The sequence below is a fragment of the Drosophila miranda genome, chromosome 4 (assembly GCF_003369915.1).
Source record: "Drosophila miranda strain MSH22 chromosome 4, D.miranda_PacBio2.1, whole genome shotgun sequence".
Taxonomy (NCBI): domain Eukaryota; kingdom Metazoa; phylum Arthropoda; class Insecta; order Diptera; family Drosophilidae; genus Drosophila; species Drosophila miranda.
Window position 1 is genome coordinate 7,026,263 of NC_046677.1, and position 15,613 is coordinate 7,041,875.

At 45.7% G+C, this 15,613-nt stretch overlaps 5 protein-coding genes across 6 annotated transcripts; 2 read left to right on the forward strand and 3 right to left on the reverse strand.

Moving 5' to 3' along the window:
- Positions 1–944: 944 nt before the first annotated feature.
- On the reverse strand, positions 945–2,881 carry LOC108162684 (equilibrative nucleoside transporter 1). Its single transcript, XM_017297532.2, has one exon. It carries the CDS (start codon positions 2,498–2,500, stop codon positions 1,133–1,135), a length of 1,368 nt encoding a protein of 455 aa, XP_017153021.1. The 5' UTR covers positions 2,501–2,881; the 3' UTR covers positions 945–1,132.
- Positions 2,882–3,765: 884 nt separating this feature from the next.
- LOC108162685 (tRNA (adenine(58)-N(1))-methyltransferase non-catalytic subunit TRM6) lies at positions 3,766–15,318 on the forward strand. Of its 2 annotated transcripts, XM_017297533.2 has the most exons (3): positions 3,766–4,833; positions 4,893–5,272; positions 15,255–15,318. In XM_017297533.2, the coding sequence occupies exons 1-2, from the start codon at positions 3,864–3,866 to the stop codon at positions 5,237–5,239; spliced, it is 1,317 nt and encodes a 438-aa protein (XP_017153022.1). In that variant the 5' UTR covers positions 3,766–3,863; the 3' UTR covers positions 5,240–5,272; positions 15,255–15,318. The 2 variants fall into 2 exon arrangements, with proteins under 2 accessions (XP_017153022.1, XP_017153023.1); XM_017297534.2 differs by lacking the exon at positions 15,255–15,318 and having other exon boundaries at positions 4,893–5,294.
- Positions 5,280–6,187, reverse strand: LOC108162687 (cytochrome c oxidase subunit 5B, mitochondrial). Its single transcript, XM_017297536.2, has 2 exons — positions 5,811–6,187; positions 5,280–5,740 (listed from the first exon to the last, which is right to left on the reverse strand). The coding sequence occupies exons 1-2, from the start codon at positions 6,169–6,171 to the stop codon at positions 5,460–5,462; spliced, it is 642 nt and encodes a 213-aa protein (XP_017153025.1). The 5' UTR covers positions 6,172–6,187; the 3' UTR covers positions 5,280–5,459.
- LOC108162688 (cytochrome c oxidase subunit 5B, mitochondrial) lies at positions 6,188–7,535 on the reverse strand. Its single transcript, XM_017297537.1, has 3 exons — positions 7,351–7,535; positions 6,658–6,831; positions 6,188–6,593 (listed from the first exon to the last, which is right to left on the reverse strand). The coding sequence occupies exons 1-3, from the start codon at positions 7,430–7,432 to the stop codon at positions 6,487–6,489; spliced, it is 363 nt and encodes a 120-aa protein (XP_017153026.1). The 5' UTR covers positions 7,433–7,535; the 3' UTR covers positions 6,188–6,486.
- LOC108162686 (intraflagellar transport protein 52 homolog) lies at positions 7,627–9,388 on the forward strand. Its single transcript, XM_017297535.2, has 3 exons — positions 7,627–7,806; positions 7,869–8,514; positions 8,577–9,388. The coding sequence occupies exons 1-3, from the start codon at positions 7,694–7,696 to the stop codon at positions 9,120–9,122; spliced, it is 1,305 nt and encodes a 434-aa protein (XP_017153024.1). The 5' UTR covers positions 7,627–7,693; the 3' UTR covers positions 9,123–9,388.
- Positions 15,319–15,613: the final 295 nt, after the last annotated feature.

The following is a 15,613-nucleotide window of genomic DNA, read 5'->3' on the forward strand; positions in this document are numbered from 1 at the left end:
CCACAATTTTAAAGATATGAGAAAACCAAAAACGTAGAATTGTAGAGAATGACCATATCATTAAGACTGCGGAATCTGAATTGGATCGTATTATTATTATAGCCAGCATCAAGAAAACAATTTCATTTTTTCTCGCCCTGTCTCTCTCTAACACACACGTAGCATAGGCGGCTTTGCTTAGAGTAAAACATTAGCGCCAAGATCTCAGAGACTACAAAAGCTAGAGCAACCAAATTTGGTATCCACACTCCTAATATATCGGACCGAGACGAGTTTTTTTCAAAATTTCGCCACACCCCCTTCCGCCAACACAAAGGACGAAAATCTGTTGCATCCACAATATTGCACATTCGAGAAAACTAAAAACGCAGAATCATAGATAATGACCATATCTATCAGATTGCTGAATCTGGATCAGATCAGATCATTTTTATAGCCAATAGGAAGGACGAAAATCTGGGGATATTCAAAAATCTCAGAGACTATTAAGGCTAGAGTAACCAAATTTGGTATCCGCACTCCTGTTAGATCTTACTATAAAACGTGTATCTCAAAATTTCGCCCCACCCCCTTCCGCCCACACAAAGGACGAAAATCTGTTGCATCCACAATATTGCACATTCGAGAAAACTAAAAACGCAGAATCATAGATAATGACCATATCTATCAGATTGCTGAATCTGGATCAGATCAGATCATTTTTATAGCCAATAGGAACAAATCAATTTGCAGTGGCTACGCAGCGCCCGACGTCACGCTCAGACTGATTTTCTGTCTCTCTCGCACGCACTCTTTGTCGTGTCGTTTAATATTAGCGGCGTCTGCCGGAGGAGAGCCATACTGACTTAGTATCGGGTATAACCGTAGAGTTGCGGTGTCCGCAGCAACTCACAACGTTCCCCCTCGTTTTTTGCTGTAATCTTTAAGAATGAAACACAAATCTATTTGCGTGTAAAATGCAGCATCTGTTTTGTAAATAACCAGTACAAATCTTTATTATTCAATGAAGTTAGTATAAAATGAGTAGTCACAACGAAAATAAATTCAATGAAGGTCAATAATATATGATACGAATTTAACAAGATCATTTTAGTATATGTCAGCATGCTATGTATTGAAGCTATGACCGAGGTTATAAGAACAACGGACCCAGATACGAGAACATGACGCCCGAGAAAATGCCCGTAATCAGCATTGCAGCTGCATACATTCCAGCGGTTGTTTGAAACTTTGCATGAACCGTCTGCGGGGCATACATCATGCCCAACGAACTCAAGTAACCCGAGCTGTAGGACATTATGACGGCAATGCCCCAATAGACCCACTCATTGGGGAAGTAGACTTCGAGGGTCCTGGTCATATCTGGTGGTATATAGTTGCACATGATGAACAGGGGAATGAACACCAGGCGCAGAGCCACCGGAACCACTAGGAACTTCGGACCGGGCCATTGCACCCACGAGGTGGTCAGGCTGCCCAGCATGGCGAACACGTTGAATGTGAGGAAACAAGTGAACAAGGTGAAGTAGTCCTTGGAGATGAAAAAGTCATTGTCCGAGGCTTTAATGTTCGCGTGGATGGCCGGGAAGACGGAGAGAGTCACAAAGAACGTCAGAAAGATGTTGAAGAGCTGAGGCGATGCCTTCTTGAAGATCTGCCAGTAGGGAACATTCAGCTCCGCCCTCGAGTCGGACTTTTTCTCATTGCTCTGGCAGATCTGATCGTAGTGCCTAAAGAATTTAGTCACCGGCAACGCGAAATAGGTGTCGAAGCACAGAAGGAGAATCACAATCGCTGTTACAAAATAATAGATGGCCGACGTTCTCTTTGAGTCGAAGAATGCGGTGCAAATGATGGACATCACGGTGGTGAAGACCCCACTAATGTTGGATCCCAGGACCACGGCTCCCGTGTACTTGATGGGTAGCGAAGCAACGATGCCGTATATGGTGTTCTGGTAGATACCATTGCAAATGTTCAGCAGCACAATGCTTACCATGGTGGCCCAGAAGAATATGCCCGGCCACTGGGACGAATCCATCATAGCCAGGACAATGGTTACCAGCAGAATGACAACCTCAAAGATGATGCTGTACACTATCCTGCTGGTCAGGTCGCCGCCAAAGTTGACGAAGATGTTCAGCCAGTTGAAGAGGAGATTGGGAATCTGCGAGGCAAAGCCCATATTCTGCATGAAGGTACTTCTGTAGTTTACCTCCGTGGGTACCGTGTTGTTCGCGCCCAGCTTGAAGTCCTCGAAGTAGGACTTGGCTGTAATGAACATGTTCCAGGGCATCAGTGTGCCCAGTCCGTGCAACATAAAGATAAAGAAAACTATCTTGTATCTATCCTTGGGCGGCAGACCCAACTTGGCCAGCACCGAGCCCTTCCCATTCGAATCCGCCGGCGGCAGTTCGGACTCCCACGACGGATTTAGTGTCACGGGCTTTGGTGCCTGCTTGCCAATAAAAGGCAGTTTCTCCGATTTTCCTTCGGCCATTGCTGCGTGGCTTCTGTTATGTTCTGCTCGACGCGGCTCTTGTTATGCGGGCGATGGCAATTATTGGGGCGTATACCCAAGCACAAAAACTTGCAGGGTCAGTATTTTGTTAAGTAGTGAGGGACGCCAAGCCAGTAGAAGGGCGGGAAGGTTTGATTTTCCCTTTTCCCCTCTGGAATCTGCGCCTGCTTGTCGACTGGTGTCCGGGGGGTTATGCGATTTCTCGTCACGTGGTCCAATCTTAGGCGGCAATCGCAATGCCTTCACAACTATCTGTACCTGATTTCCGCGATTACAAAACAGATTGCAGTCTCAAAGGTTACGTGCTACCCGCTGTAGGCACGCGTTTCGTGTAATCGCTATGTATTAGAACATCGGAATCGATCGGAATGGAACTACAATGGAGCTGCCACATCAGTGAATAATAATAAAAACACTCTATTTTCAATACAAATACAACATTTTTTTATGTAACGCAACACTGCTGCAACAGGTGGCAAGGAACTAGAATTAGGAAAAAAAAACTGTGTTTGGCTATCGATATGTCCTTAGATTCCCACTATAAGTAGAAAAAAAAACAAGTGGGATCTAAAGATTTACAGGAAGTCTGGCTGGAATGTTATTGAAAATATCCATCGCCTTAAAATCATTTCGATATTTTCCCAAGCCCAGCGCCACTCACTTTGGCAGTAGTGGCGATAGTGGCGCCAGTTGATAGTTTTGAATAGAATGATTCAAAACATCGATACTGTCGATAGTATCGGGCTCATATAACTAAGATTATAAGTCTTTTAAAGGCTATTTTTCAAATAAAATAAAATAAATCCTTATTTCTTTTATCGAGGATCTTATATAGCCAAAAGCCTTTTTTATATTTCTCTTGCAAAAAAAAGCAGACCTGCCTGCCAACATTTGAACATTGAACTATTTATATGCGATCGTGCTACTTTTAAAAAAGATAACCACGCGCTTGCACTTTTGTCAGCCCTAACTGTAGGTGTCGATTTTGAAGCATGTCACATGTCTTAACCATGGCACTCGCATTGTCAGTTACAATAACACCCACTGAACCTGAACCTTTTGTAATGAGTTGGCTATGTTTTTTAATGAATGAATAAAGGGATCTTCAAGTTTTTCGGTTGACACCACTGCACTTTTCAAAATCAAAGTATAGAAGGGGAAGCGACCGATAAGAGCTCGATAGTATCATAAATAGTAGCAAAACCATCGATACTATCGATAGGTTTGACACCTGTAGTTGGCAGCTTTGCAGCACTAGACTAGTCTTCCTCTTCGCGCGGCGGCGTTTTATTTGTGCGTTAAAACACGTTGTTTATTCTAATTATTAAAGAAAACGGCGACAATGAGCACCGATGAGCACCCCAACATTCAGCTGGGCGACTACATCGTCATACAGCGCCAAAAGTACACAAAGCTGCAGAAATTCGGCAGCTTAGACACGACGTCCACATTGGGCAAGGAGACACTCGAGCTGAAGTCTCTGCTGGATCAGCCGTACGGCTCCACGTTCAAGATGTGCGTTAAGGAAACAAAAACAGGAAAGCGTGGCGCCCAACGCCAGCACACCCTGGAGCTGTGCAGCGACACGGAGCTGAGAAGCACGCGCGAGGTTCTGGGCATCTCCAGCAGTGGAGCCGACAATCGTGATATATGCGACAATGGGGAGGCGCAGGCCCTCAAATCCTCAGACATTGAACAGCTGCGCGAGGCCTGCAATGAGTCGAGCAAAATCATTGAGAAGCTCGTAGAGAACTCTAAGACGTTCCACACCCGCACTGAGTACTCCCAGGAGAAGTACCTCCTGAAAAAAGAGAAAAAGTACTTTGAATTTGTCCAGATACGACAGCCGACGATACGGCTGATGGTTGACATATTCTATCGACAGGATGCGGAGAAAATCATGGGCATACGCGTGGACACGCTCTCCCAAATCATATCCTACTCTGGAGTCTGCGGCTTTGGCAGCTATTTGCTGTACGAGAGCGGCACCAATGGGCTGCTCCCGGCGGCCATGATGAACTCCATTGGCGCCGGCACTGAGGGCACCTTGGTGCACATGCATCCCGGGAATGTGCCCCAGAAACAGGCACTGCTCGCTCTGAAACTACCGCTCGAACAGCAGCAACGTTGCGTGTCTGTGAATCTATATTCGGTGCTGAGGGAGTTCTATCAGGGAGAGTCAGCAACCGCAAATGTCGCCCCCTCTGAAGTCGAGGCGGAGGAAACGCTGCCAGAGACGCCCAACGAGGAGCAGCCGGAGGCCGTTGAACCAAGCACCAAGAAGCCCAAGCTAGACGAAGCTCCTCCAAGTGGTAAGGGAGTTAATGTTTTCCATGCACCGACTGATTTCTCATTTATCTACCGTTTGCAGGCAATAACAAAGGCCCCCTGCGGTGGCAGATAGAGAACAAACGAGCGTCCGCGCTGATGCACGGAAAGTTCGACAGCCTGGTGGTGGCAGCTAAAGAGCATCCATCGAGCATACTGCAGGCCCTCCTGCCCCTTGTGAGGCCCTCGCGACCCGTTGTTGTCTTTAGCACCTGCAAGGAGCTGCTGCAGGAAACCTACATGGAGCTAAAGACCTCCGGCAAGGTCACCGCTCTGCACGTGACCTCGAATTGGTTGCGGACCTATCAAATACTTCCGAATCGCACGCATCCGGAGGTGAATATGAGTGGCAATAGCGGCTACCTCCTGACGGGCTTTACCCTAAAGTAAAGTAGAGAGTTATGCGGCAGACGAAATATACATGTAAGCATTCTGTTTTTGATAATATCATGTTTTATCACTGGATTACAATGCTCGGTGTGTGCGTGGTTACGGGTTACGGGTTACGGGTTACGTTAAATGGAAGAAAGGACCTGTGAATGGCAGACGGTGTTCAGTGTTGTGTGCGTTAGAGTGTATTGGAGTGTGTTGTGTGTTTGGTTGTTTGTCACTAAACGGGTGGCACTTTCTTCAGCACAAAGTAGTGCCCGCATTCGCAACGCTTCGGTGGTCCCTCCTCTAGCCACATCCACTTGGCGAAACGGTCGTCCAGGCACAGGCAGCCCACGAGGCGACCATCAAATGCCGAGGGTATTTCGGTAGGATCGTTCAGCCTGCCAGAGCCCCGCTTTAGAATCTTGCCTAGACCCCAGGGATCACCGCAGCCCTGCTCCTTTAGCTGCATCTCACGCTTGGCGATACCGGTGGCCAGTTCCATGTCATCGGCCATTTCTGACGGGTGGGTTGTGGCTTGAGCTCTGTTGTTCTTTTATCTCAGGCTGCACCAGCAGGTTCCACTTACCCGCCTTTAGTACTGGAGTTGTGGAGATTGCTCGTGCGGCGACGGTATCCGCCCACTTCTGCAGTCCCATACGCTGCAGCAGGGAACTGAGTTTTCCCTTGCGCTGCCCCAATTTCGAGACGAGTCGCTTGGAGGCGGTCTTAGCCTTCAACAGACGTGCCAAATACGATGACATTCTGACGAAAAATTGCAATTTACTCACGGAATATCTCAAAAATAAATAATTTTTTTTGTTTTGCTTGGGAATGAAAGCTGTCTGTTTCACAGTTTCGAATGGAATGATTCTAAACAGTCGATAGGACATTTGTTTGGTTGTAAAGAAAGACCTACTGGGATCTAAAATGTTTTCCTTGCGACTCATTGAGACTCATTTCCGATTTACTTTCGCTCAAAATCACTTTGTTGCCTTTATTGTTCGTTTATCTGATATATACTTAAGCATCGCTTCTTGGATTAACGTTGACTGCGGTGGAAATGAAAGATTTAAAACTGAAAACGGGAAGAGCTGCTGCCTGCCCCCTTGATCGCCGCCGAGGTTGGTTATTTGGTTGTTTTTTCTGGATTTTATGTCTGTTTTTATTTGGACAGCTAAGGTGTTGGTTGACTTTTAGCTTTGTAGTTGTTGTGTGGTGTGTTCTTGTTATTAATTGGTTTATTTAATTAATTAATAATAACTTTAAACAGCTGCCTTCTCCACCAGCTTGAACCAATGGCCGCACTCGCAACGCTTCTGGTTGCCCTTCTGCAGCCACATCCATTGCACGTATGTCTGATCCTCTTCGCCTGCAAAATAAAGTTGGAATAAAGTTAGCATGGGTTTCCTTGTTTCGGGATGGCATTTACTCACAGATGCAGCCAACAATTCTGGCATCGAAGGCCGATGGAATTAAGTTGGGGTTCTCCTTGGTGCCAGCACCGCGCTTGAACACCTTCATGTCGAAGGGATTCTCATTGCCGGCGGCTTTGGCGAGCAGCTCACGCTTCTCGATACCCGTGGCATGCTCCAAGGGGTCGTTCATCACTGCAATTGGAAATGGAATGGCAATTAACTGATTGTGTCCTCGATTGATAAGCTTCTTCGTCTACGACTCGGATCAGCTGTGCAGCAGCGATCCGGCGCGAGGTTACATAAACGGCAAACGCCCGAACCTCTGCGGCTGTGTCATCGGCTAACTATTAGATGTCATTAGCTTAGCCCCCGATAGAGTTACAGTGCAGAGTCGAGGTGCGAACTGCGTATCACTGCCGTTCCGTTGCCGTCGCGTCTTTCCCCCACCGTGTGTACATAAAACACATTTCCCTGCGCATAGTTATTACATAACCTCCCCACCGAAGCAGGCGCATTTTCAATTGCCAAAAACTGCTGCTCCAGATGCAGGGGGCTGCCGCAGATTGTGTTCTGGCATTGCATTGGTTGTCATATTATGCAATCCTAGCCATGAAACTCGGATGCAGAAGTGCCTTCACACCAAAATCTACACACCACGACGGGCGGACGTGACGGCAGCGCAGGGGATTTCGCTTTGATTTCTGCACTTACTTTTGCAAAAACGCACGGGCGCGTATGTAACATTTTGGCGTGCAGCGGCACGAAGCGCCATGCGTCCACAGATCGATGCCATAGTTCGTTTCGCGAAAATTTGTGGTTCCTAAAAATTGAACACCAAAAATTCTTTCGTAATTTTTCACACAGCGAGACTTAAGGACAGTGTGCAGCAGTACCGCGATGGCAGGTGTTGTGAAACGCTCAACAGTGTTCAGAGGTTACCAGACTGGCAGGACACTGTGCTGCCACTTGAACCGCTAGATGGCGCACAGTTGTCCGGGCAACGGAAAAATGCAAAACAAACGAAAAGGAAATTTATTATAATCTGAGAGTAAAGATGTCTAATAAACCCATTATCTGCTTTGATACATCCAAAAATGAGCGATTTCAAATATCGGACAACTATAAAATGCTTCACCGCAAGCTGAAGGTCAACTGGAACGTGGAACAGTCAGTATAACGGCAAAAGATTCGAATTTAAATGGTAAACAAAAAATATTGAACACCCTTAGAAGCGATGCCGAACTGCAAAAAGGGCACCTTTCGCGTGCCAAGATATTCGTCCTGGCTGGCCCCCAGGATCGCTTCACCGAGGATGAGTTCGAAGTGCTCAAACACTATGTGGAGGTGGACGGAGGCAGTCTGTTGGTTCTCCTTGGCGAGGGCGGCGAACAGGAGTTCAACACGAACGTAAATTTTTTTCTGGAGCAGTACGGGATCTACATCAACGGGGACAATGTGGTGCGACCGCACTACTACAAGAATTTTCATCCCAAAGAGTGCATTGTGGGTGGTGGAGTGGTCTGCGAGTCCATGTGGCGACACCTCATCAAGCTGGACATTGAGAAGGTCGACTACGACTTCAGCGACGAGAAGTACAAGATACACTTTCAGTATCCCTACGGAGCCACCCTGAATATCTCCGAGCCAGCCAATGTCCTGCTCACCACAGGCCCCGTGGTGTATCCCTTCAATCGTCCACTGGCGGGCTACTATACCAATGGCAAAGGCGGAAAGATCTTGGCCATTGGCTCGGGCTACATCTGGCATGATAAGTATTTGCAGGACAAGACGAATGACGCCATGCTGGAGTATATATTGAAGCTCTTGGGAGGAGATGGGATAAGCTACACGCACTTGGACTTTAACGATGTGGAGGTGAGCGGAGAAAGCTGTGTGTGGAGTGTACACCTAGTTCTAAATCTCGATTCCGTCTGCAGCTCAGCGACAACAAGCACTTTACGGATCTGGCCTTCCTGGCGGACATGCCCAAGGCCTGTCTGATCGACTCGATCGGCACCGAAATGCCCACGGACTTCAAGCAAATGTTCGACATGGAGATGTGCGCGCTGAGCAACCGCCTGCTGAAGGATGTCATCGATACGTACGAGCAACTGCACGTGAAATACGAGCCGCTGAGGATCATCAAGCCGCAGTTTGAGATCCCATTGCCCAACCTCCAGTTGGCCACATTTCCGCCCATCTTCAGCGAGCCGCCAGCCCCACCGCTGGAGCTGTACGATCTGGATGAGACCTTCAGTGGGGCACGCTCACAGTTGGCACACATGACGGGCCAGTGCATGCAGGCCCTCCAGTCCAAGGAGCCAGCGCGGCGCAGCCTCAACCAACGGGAACTGGAGAACTACGTGAAAGAGTGCGCCAGGATAACGGCCATTGTGGAGGAACAGCAAGACATGCCAGCCCGCGAGATACTCAACATTGTGGCCCGCCAGATAGTCAGCTACAGGCCATATGCGGAGGATTAGCTCGCCAGACCAGACAGCGGTGATCCGATTACCCATCTGCCATCCAGCCAGAGCGGCACATTCCGCGCAACGACTGGACTGGTGCATTTCGGGCAAATCAGCAGAAATTTTGTTAATTTGAATTATAAAATAATGAAAACCAAGTACGTTTTATGTAAACATGTTGGCGACTCGTATTCAAACATGGCGGGCGAAAGCCAAGAACCTTCCTTCAGAACGGTCCTCCACTACTGCACTCCACCTCTTGGCCGCGACTTCTACTTGAATTACACCCAAAATTTTTAGAGTGGGGAAACACTAAACCTGTGGGAAGTAAAGCTATATAGCTGCGATTATGAAATGCTCTCCCATCATTTACTACAAAAATTGTTGTTTGCTTAACACAATTAATTATATTTATTAATATTTCCCCCCGGATGCACTCGCTCCCCTCAGGAGGCCTCGAGAGAGGCTCTGTTGCTCCTCTTCTGCTTTTAGGTGTCGACAATTTGTTTCCGTCTGCCAGAGGGGACGACTCTGCTAATTGAGCGAGGGGATGGCCGTCTAAGGAGGGGAAGGGAAATGTGTGTGTGAAACCACTAGTTAATGCATGTCACAACAAATGTTGTCATCAATCTGGGAGCCGATCCCCAGGGGCCCACCGATAGACAGAGCGAAAGAATCCTGTAAAAAAATCATTGCACAACTGGCGGTTGTAAATTCTCTTTTTCTATTCCAAATGTGGACATCAATTCTCTGGAGCTTACGAGGATGTGGATGTTGTAGAACAGTTGTGGAACTGTAAAGAATCGTGTTTTAATGGTTAAATTTATAGAAACTCATGGGATGTTTTAATCTGTTACCTGCAATAACCTTATATTTCCCCATCCATTAACTATCTTCTGGCCCTGTTCTGGCAGTTGTGGATCCACAAACGACGGCTGTTCAATCAATCAATATTGGAAATTCCCACACCTCAGACGGACGGGAGCTCCATCTGCGGTGGTTCGCCATTTTGTTTGCTATTTCTGTTCAGTTTTTTCTTGTCTCAAGTTGACCGCTAAATATAACGTATAACGTATAACGTTGGACAGTTAAGCCGTGGAACCGCTGCTGCCGTGCTGCTGCCGAGGAGCAGTACGGTACGCGGTTCGGTTCGAATCGGCTCGGTGCTGGCTTCGGGGGTGCAGTAATCTGTCAGTGTAAAAGAGGTTAGGCTGAAATCCGATATGGGGCAAGTAGGAAGTTACCTTGAGTGCATTTCTATACGTAGTCGCACGTATTGACAGTGACAATGCCCGTCGCAAGTCCAAGTTGCAGTTCATTCATGGTTTCAGGCCACCAAAGCAAACAGGTTCACAGGCTCAGAGCCAGAGCTAGCGTTCTCTCTCCGCACAGAAGCCGCACAAGTATTTCCACCAGCAAAGGTTCCTCCAACTCCAACTGCGACTCCAGTCTCCTCCCTCAGCCATCTGCCTGCGGAATGCATTTCCATTTACTGTCTGGGCGATTTTCGTCCATCGATCGATTTTGTTTATCGAGCAAATCCATTGGCCAACCCAACGAACCCAGCTGTATTTGCGGCATCACTTCCGTTCCAGCCAAAACACTCTGCAAATATGTGAATGAGGAAAAGTCTTGACTTTTCAAGAGGTTTGTTTGACTTTTCATCGGAGCAGTGCAGGGCATCCCTTTGTTTGGTGTCTGCCGCCCTCCAGCTGGGATTTTTTCCTTATTTATAAATTAGTTATGTTTCCAAACTGTCCAACATTTGTCACCTGTGTGTGTGTTAGGGGGGGAAATTCCGGGAAAACCCTCATGGTGGCTTGATGCGGGTCGTCGCGACATCATTTTAATTAAATTACAGCAACCAAAACGTGCGACACTATAATAATTTGTATTCATTGTCAAAAATGGGCAATCATAAAAAACAACACGTCTGCATCGCAGCCGCTTAAGACAGAAGGGGAAAGGGGTGGGAGGCAGGGCGAGATGTCTGGTCAGCAGACGACACCCTCGGGGCACACACACATGCTGCTCCCACATGCATTCCCCTCCCCCTGAAAGAGAATGTAACAATCAATTAACAGGGCAGATAGGTTAAGGTTGCAGACTCGAATTAACCCGTGCGTGTGAGTGGCTGTTGCTACAGGGACTTACTACTTGGAGCGCTCTAAAGTGCGATTTTTGGGATGAATTTTGAATATACATATGTTTTACTAGATGATAATAATATGAGGAGAGATTCAAATACGAACTTTGTTATATTGCAATTATGAATGCTTTTGATATTTAAGAATTTTCTATGGTTTTCCAAATCTCAATGCTTTTTATGCCCTGTGCAATTGTATTATACTGAGATATTCATTCATTCATATTGATTTAGCTCCAAATATAAAAATTTTCTAATAGTTTTCTTAAATTCTTAGTGGTTTCCTATGCCTTTAGGAACTTAAGAGCCTTGAATCAACTGGTATCCCAGAATGTTGTCATCTGTCATCTTTGTTTCCCCTTCGACCCATGCGAGGGTTAAAGAGCTTCAGAGCAGCCGTTGACCCAAGTCGTCTCTTGGCACGCTTCGTCGTCGTCGTCGTCTTCGTCTTCGTCTTCGACGTCTGCCCTCGCTCTTTGTTCTTGTGGCTGTTGCTGGTGTTGTTGTTTGTTTTTTTTTATATTTTTGGTGTCGTTGTGGGGCCCTGTCAATGTCTCTATGGCGGGGACATAGTTGACCATCATTGAAATAGAAAGCTTGTCTTTTATGTTCTGGCATTGTTATTAATTCATCATTAAGTCGGTGTTGTACAACAAGCTCTAATGATGCGTGTAAATGCTAAACAAATGACAAGTCTGGCCCTCCACTATCCTAGCCCCTCCGCTTCGAGATCGAACCCCTGTTGAAAATCGTAAACCATATGCAAAGGAAATGCTCGAAGCGCGTGTACAATTTAAAATGAAATAAAATCGGACGGACGGCGGGGCAGCTTTCGAAATTTTATGAGCTTGTTGTGCTTATTAGTCGCACCACGAGAAATGGCGACAGGCCACAACACCACCAACAACCAACAAGCAACAGAAACAGCAACAACAACAGCAACCACAACGACACGAAGAACAGGAACAACATGCATTTCCACGGCTAATTTTTCACGCGCACTCCATTCCCGTTGCCAAAGTCGGCAACCGACAGCGACAGCTCCTGACCAGGCTATCACTTGCCAAACTTCCCGTCGAGAGTATAATCACTATTGGGTGGTCCTTGGTCTTTGCTGGGGGGTTTTACTTGGTTTATTAATGGTTTTATACCATGAAAGACTCATTTAGAGTCAGGAAAGGTGTTCCTTAGAGTTTGATTCAGAATTATGTTATCTCCCAAAGGTTCCCACCATCCTTCCATTCGGAAGACACTTCCCTTCCCCAAAAGTGCATCCAGAATTCGTTCATCCTCCCATTGATTGCCAGTCGCTTGTGTTTTATTTTTATATTTTTTGGCACGCCAGACACGCACGAGAAATTCCAAGAGATAAGGATCGTGTACGACAAGGTGTATTATGGACCCCCAATCCTCGAGCCCCAAACTCCCCAAAAGCCCCCTGCCTCCTGCAGGTCCCAGTGTTCGAATGCCCAGTGTCGAAGCCCGAGTCGAACGCTGTGCCGTCGAGTGCCATACTGTTGACTCTGTTAAATTGCCAATATTTATGGTTTTGCCTGGTCGGGCTGACTTGTTAAATGGGTGTTCCAGCCACATGGCAGAGAGGAGTCCCCAGTCCTTGTGGTTGTCTCTGTCTCTGTCTCTGGCCCGAGTCCGGACCCCTTTCGAATTGGTAGCTGCAAAAACGTTTAAAGACAAAACGTGTTGGCCCGATAAGACAGCAACAGCAGCAGCAGCGGCAGCGGCAGCAGCTGGCCAGACAGAGCCCCCATGGCCCCATGCCCCATCAATTTTGACGTATGTTTGTCAAAGTTTTAACAGCAAGACGCCATTTTGAAAGTGCCCCCACATCTCTATATCTCTCTCTCTTTCCGTCTCTCTCTCTCTCTCTCTTTGTCTCGGTTTCTATGTGCAGCTAAGCAGAAATGTGCAATGTCGTTGTTGTCGTCGCCCATCGCTGAAGCTATAAAAATGTCAAAGCGTGCAACAAATAAAGAAGAATTATAAAGAAATCTAGTGAGAGCAAAAATCATATAAAGCACACACACACGCACACATACTCGTTCTGTAAGCAACATCAGTCCGTCCGTCCGTCTGTCCGTCTGTTGTGTCCTTTTAAGCAGTCGGCAACAAAGTCACTTCTCTATAGATGCAGCAGAGATGCAAAAGTTGTTCCCTTTTTGGATGATCTCTTGTCATGAGATGTGAATCTCACTTGTAACTTTTATTGATTCATTTTTCGATTTTTAAATATATATTTAAATAGATAGATATATTGATAATAGATACATAGATATAAATAGATTTTATATTTAAAAATAAATATTTAATATTTAAATTAATTTCTTTAAAAAAATTACCCTCCTTAAAACATATATGTTGAAATACAAGTAAATTCTATTTAATTTCACTACTTTTGTACTTTCAAAATGAATATTTCATATAAATATGGACATGTTTCTTTTCTCTGAGTGTTGGAAATTATCCAATATCCTGAACTCTAAAATCTAAAGAGTTTTAAGGCTCGCTTCAAAGTTTTTTTTGAATACCATAAGTTTTTTACTGACTCCCGATCGTCTAAGTTAAGTTTTAAAGTCCTAAATAGTAAGTCCCGATATTTCAAGACATGAGCCGATTTATGACAATACTTGACACTTGAAATACCTAGATCTTTATCTCTCTTAAGTGAGATCTCCTTTGTCAGGGCATCAAAAGGTCCACCATTCTGTTCCATCGCCGGAATCTCACTTGATATTTAGTTTTCTATATAAAATCCAGCAAACAAAAGAAAAAATTGTGACTTTTTCCATCCACTGGCTTGTTACCAGTTTGATGCGCTGCTGATTTTGCGGTTTTTATGGTTTTATAACTCATTTATTTTTTTTAAGTTTTACCTGTTTTGTTTCGCCTTTTTTTTTGTGAGTAAAGGAAGAGGAGGCGCATGCGAATCTTTCGTGATGCTGACATTTCGAAAACCATCTACCATCCCTTGAAACTGTAGATGTGTGAGAGAGGGAAATCTTTTCGGGCTTATCTCGATTCTCGATCCGAATGATCGTCACCTAAAATGTTATAAGTCACACCTAGCAATTTGTCAGATTTCTAGCAGCCGCCCACAGAGAAGGAGGGAGATCTGGGGTCTGGGGTCTGGGCTCCGGGGTCTGCGACTTGTTCGATAAATCAAATCGCTGCACGTTACATTCGAGACTCATAAAAATGCAAATTGTATGCATAAAGTATAATTTTTATAACTTAATTAACTCGAGCTTTACTCGGTGGAGGGGGCAAAGAGGAAAATGGGGGGACGCAGCATGCTGCGTTTGTTGCTTTTTCCTCATTAGGCTGGCGCCACGTTCCAAATTGATTTTTGGCCCGAACAGACGAACCATTTACATGACAAAGCTGCCAAGACTAAGGGGGAGGGGCAGGAGACTGCGGTACGATTTGTCTCTTATCATATGACCACTGACTGACTGCCCAGAGAAGAGGCCACTGCAGAGGTAGCGCTCCTCCGCAATCTCGGGTTAACTCATTTCTTGGAAGGGCCTCAGATAAGGGGCCGAATGAGAGCTGCACACGACTCGAACCCATACACACCATAAAATAATCTCCTTCTAATTTGGGTGTCGTTTACACGTGCCAAGATCACCTCTCAGAGACAGCCCCACCACACCACTCGTCCAAAATCCAATCCAACCCAGAGACACTCTCTCGACACTCTCTGACACTGATGAGGCTCATCAAGATGATGATGAGTCGAGTGTTGGGTCTTGGCTTTATCGCTTCATCTCGGAATGTGGCATGATATGCATTTCCACAGAGAGAGAGAGAGAGAGAGAGGGTGGTGCTGCGACTGTGACAGTGGCGGAATCCGAAAGTTTACATATTTGATTGGGTTTTATATTCACACAGAAAAAGGGTTCCTGATGATCTTAGGCTCAGGAATGTTCAGATGGAATGCACTATTAAATATCTAAAATTAACTCATTCTCATTTCTTTCTAGTTCCCAAAATGTGTCGTCCATCAAAAAAGAAGAAATTGGTTAAGAGCAGTTATAAGTTATAAAATATCATGTGGCTAAAGAAGGTTTTAGCTGGTGAGTACTCTATCTGATTTGTAATACTACTAACATAATAAGTAAACATAATAACCCTCTACCACATCACACCATTCAACTGTCTTGATAAATGGTTATCAAAATGTGATTATCTTCAACCTAGCACATGTCTCCAATTATCCTTCAAAGAAGCCACTAATCTGCCATTAATTAGATGCCTCTCCCTCATACAAACGTATGCATTTTTTATATAAAGCACCTCTTCGATTTGTCATTGTTATGTCTCCAGACATTTATTTATATTT